The sequence below is a fragment of the Buceros rhinoceros genome, unplaced genomic scaffold, assembly GCF_000710305.1.
Source record: "Buceros rhinoceros silvestris isolate BGI_N320 unplaced genomic scaffold, ASM71030v1 scaffold9083, whole genome shotgun sequence".
Classification (NCBI taxonomy): domain Eukaryota; kingdom Metazoa; phylum Chordata; class Aves; order Bucerotiformes; family Bucerotidae; genus Buceros; species Buceros rhinoceros.
This window is the reverse complement of record NW_010405346.1, coordinates 12,076-16,403: the sequence shown is the minus strand read 5'-3', so window position 1 is coordinate 16,403 and position 4,328 is coordinate 12,076. Positions and strand designations below refer to the sequence as shown.

The 4,328-nt window shown below is 47.6% G+C and overlaps 1 protein-coding gene across 1 annotated transcript in view; it reads right to left on the bottom strand.

The window, feature by feature from the left end:
• LAMB1 (laminin, beta 1) overlaps positions 1-4,328 on the bottom strand; it is a 40,662-nt gene that overhangs the window by 25,746 nt on the left and 10,588 nt on the right. The window contains exons 11-12 of the mRNA XM_010133685.1: positions 2,561-2,696; positions 398-556 (exon numbers count right to left, since the gene is read on the bottom strand). Coding sequence (XP_010131987.1) covers positions 398-556; positions 2,561-2,696 — 295 coding nt within the window. The remainder of the gene's footprint in view (positions 1-397; positions 557-2,560; positions 2,697-4,328) is intronic.

The window sequence follows — 4,328 nt, the reverse complement described above, 5'->3', positions numbered from 1 at the left end:
CTTTCCCTTCACCCTGCAAATTAACCGCAGTCCAAACCGACTGCTCGCAAACCCTCAGTTGCAGGCATCCAGGGTGGGCAACTTGTCTCATAAGGTGCACAACAAAACTTCCATCCTTTAAGGCCATCTGGCTGATGCCAAATTTATATCCTGATCTCTCTTGACAGGATTTGTCACTTAAATTTGCTCATTAAATAGGTGCTGAAACAATGCAATAATGAAAGGAACTGTAAAGCACGCAGTACCTCTGACAGTCAGCATCTTCTTGGATTTTCACACATCTCAGATATTTAACTGAGCGTCCATCCTTGTCTTTGAGTGCTGGGCTCCTGTCAGTCATGTACAGGGACAGCCAGTGCCTACTGGAAAGCAGCAACGCCTGTGCTCACAGACCTACCTGCGGCTCATAGCGGATCAAAATATCATACTCCATGGAGTAGGGGATGTTGTCAATGTAGAACTCCAGGTACGCTCCCTCAGGGACTCTTACAAATCCTATGCCTGTCCACGATGGTGTGCGGTCTGGTGTGTACTGGCGCTCTATTATGTTTACTCCCTACAAAAACAGCGAACAGAGATCTTAGTACCCGTACCTTAAATTTGTGAGCCCCATGGGAGTGCATGAAGTGATGAGTTCTGCTGATTGATCCCTTCTGGATTACAGCATCCACGTTACCACATCAGAAAACACGAATTCTTTTTTAAACCTATATGCGTGCACACTGTTGTCTTTCCACTTAACAATATACAAAAAGCATGAAAGATAAAATAAAACAACACTGCACAACTCTTCATCCATTTCTTTTTTATAGTGAAGAATTTAAAATCCACCAGCTATGAAATCTTGTGAACCATAAGGACTTTCACATCATACTTGTAGCAGTAGGATTTACTGCAGTGGCAAATAACTGCTCTATTAACTGCCCAAGGTGAGTACTAGTTACTTCCTGACTACTCAGGGCTGCTCCAAACCAAACCTCTGCTCAGGATAACATCTGAAAAGCAGATCAGGGCCATCATGACTAAGGTGTCACTAAGGAAGAGAGACCCTAATCATTGATATTGAATAGCCAATTCAGTACATGGTCACTCCTCTCAGTCTGAGGTGCCAGGTTTTTATTTGCTACTCTTTATATAAAACAAAGAAGAGGAAAAAGGCAACAGAAAATGGAAACACCAAACTTCCCCTCTCAAATATATCTGCATCCATGAATAGTTCTCTCCACAGAACAACATCCTGTGCATTCCTAAGGAAGCTGCTTCAGTAGAAAGAGATAAAACGTAAGGAAATGTGTCTCTATATGTCTGTCATTTCAGGATGTCCCTTCATGTATTCTTGCACTCTTTGAAGAGAGCCTGGCTCTAAGTTACTACCCTTTGGCTTTGCACAAGAAAGGATGGCAGGCAGGACATGAGTGAGGGTGTGAAGCTGTCGAGAGCATGGGGGCTTGGCACCGCCTGAAACCCCCTGCACTCAACACCACTTCATTTTGTCCTGTGATGGGCCCCTACCTGGGAATTCAGTTTTACTCTGCCACCAGATTTACGAGAAAGCTTTTTAATATTAGGGGGTTTTTTTAAAGGGTTTGTTCTGAAGGTTTCAGAAGGCAAACCAGCAGCACATCCCCTTGCTCTGACTGGCAAGGCGGGCTTTCATGCCAGGCTCCTCCATCTCCAAGACTCTGTGAGGCCTTGGGTACCACCTGTCCAGTCGGACAGACACAAATGCACAAAAACCGCTGTGCCAGCTCACATGCCCTCCTCTGCTGTCCAGCTTCTGCTCTGCACTGTCTCCCATCTCTGCAGTTATCTAAGAGCAAAATTCCTCTGCCTTGGCTGATGCTGCAAAGTGGCTGCATTTTGTCTGAAATGGACTAAGGCTTCAGAGGAAACATTATCTCATTTCCCTGACTCCCTGCTGGAGACAAAAATAATTGATGCAATCAGCTAGCTGCTGTTAATGAACTAAAAGTGAGGCTGTGCGGTGGTGAATGGAAAAGGACAGCAAACCTGATGTACCATAAAGGTGGGCAAAACAAGCTGGAGGCAACCTCACTTACAAAAACAGTTTTTTGCACCATCAGCTATGGTTTAGTCACTAATAAAAGGAACGTTACCGATGTACAGAAACCCTAAAAGATGCAGCAGTGTGCTTAAATGCCGTGCTTTGTTCCCTCCAGTTTCAGTGGCGCCAAAGAGGAGAGCCAGTGTCAGTGTCCCACCAGTCTTGAGGTAAGAGGGGAAGAAGTTGGTGCCATGGGCGTGTTCACAGTGGGTTACAGAAAAGGATGCTGACAGAAAACTAACTGTACAGTCACGGTCAAAGGAACAGGTTTAAAAAGAAAAAAGGCAGCTCGCCCCCCAAATTACTACATTATTTATTGACACTAACATTGAAGAGCTACAGGTCGACAGTTTTCTCACACACTTCAGGTTTGCATTTTCCACATATTAATTGCAAAACACTCAGGGTATAGAACAGATGCTTCCAAGACCCAAACAGCGGAACAACTTTCCCACAGCTGTCCAGACACACCAGCCCACTAAAACTGCTACTCACGGGACCCAAGCTGGCTTCCTCCGCCTCGTAGATGTAATGATCGAGAGAAATGAAGTAATAGCCAGGCTCCACCTGGTTGCACTGACGTCCAAACATGTGGGGCCGGCATTCGCATTGGCCAGACTGACTCGAGCAGCTAAAACGGAAGAGCAATGAATTGACAACACATCTTGGCTATGCTAAGACAGTGCTAGAGCTATCTTCTGCTTCGATGATGTAAGTGACACAGGAGGAGAAGTGCTTCTCGACACAGCAGTGTCTAGACACAGCTCTGCAGCCAGACCATATGCACTGCTAAAATGGCAGCACTGTCCCGGGCACAGTCTTGGCTCAATCCAACTATTACTCTCCCAAATAACTCATAGGCTCAGGCTGGGTGTGAGCACGGGCCAGGGCCCATTTCCAGTAGGCGGTTTGCATGTGGTTTCTTTTGCTTTTATAGTGAGAGGATTTTCTGCTACTGATGCAGACAGTTCCCTGGGGCCAGACAGCAGTCCTAGGAGAGCTTCACTTGCTACCACAGATGTAGCCAAGAGGCATGTCTCTCCTGCAAGCTGAGGGTAGCCTTTGGCTCCAGGCTTATAGGACACGCAAACAGTGAATCTGTTTCCAAGAATTCGGGAAAAGCAGGAACATGCATGACCCTGCATGCCCTGGGACGTTGCGCTGCTCTCATATGCTGCAAAGCACATCCCAATTGTTGCCCACGGGAAGCCACACACAGGGGAAAATGACACCTGGCTTCTTTAAAGTAGGATAGGCACAGCCAAAGACTTGGGACAGGCAGAGCCATCGCTGGGGAATGCAGAAGGTCTGTCCAGAGTGACATGCAGCAGCTCTGCTCCCTTCATAACGAACCATGTTCTTTTCTCAATACAGCTCTATCCCCAAACGGCCTTCTGGCAGTTTTATTGTCCCCAGTTTTATTGCCTTTGGACAAGCTGTATTTTTGCACAAGCCCAGTCTCGCTCTTCCCATAGGAAGTTTTTTTTTGGTCCATCAAAATATGTCCCTTTCTTTAAATTCAAGGGGAATTTAGAAATATTTTTGAAAGCCAAACCTCTCTGATTTCCATGGAAGATCTCCCCGCTTCTCAAATCCCCAACCTAAAAGCAATTTTAAACTGAAACCAGTTTTGAAATTGCAGATTCACTGAGATGTTCACTTGGAGATGCCCTAGGTGTCCCAGAAGGGAGCTGGGATGTTTCCCCTTTGGGGACAGCAATGACTCCACCGCCTGGATTTACAGCTTGGGGATGAATTTTGAAGTGAGGTGTGGCTGCTCCAGGTGCTGCATCCCACACCCTGAATGGGCACCAGGAGGTGACAATTCAGCAGCTGAGGAGCTCTGGGGAGGGCAAAGCTTCCCCTTCCCACTGACACTAGAGAGTGAAGCTGTGAGCCAGAGCAGGGCTTCCTAGCTCTTCCGTGGCTGGAGGAAAGCACAGCTGCTCCCTGCCCACGCCAGGACCCGCATGTCCCCTTCGCACGTGGTTTTGCAATCGCTGGGCTCAGTGCATGGGAAACAGGCTGCAAAGCCTTGCTGGGCTGCAGCTGAGCTGTACCCCAAATCCCCGGAAGCAGCTGCGCTGCGGGAGCTGTTATGAGCTGTGTGATGTAACCGATCTGTGTGCAGGGAGCAAACATGGAGGAGTAAATACCACTAACAACCACACCACTGTCTGCCAGGTGGTAATATTTCACTGAGGAGTGGAGGGGATAGACAGCCTGTGAGACAATCCCCTAGCGATCCCTGCCACAGGGGGGG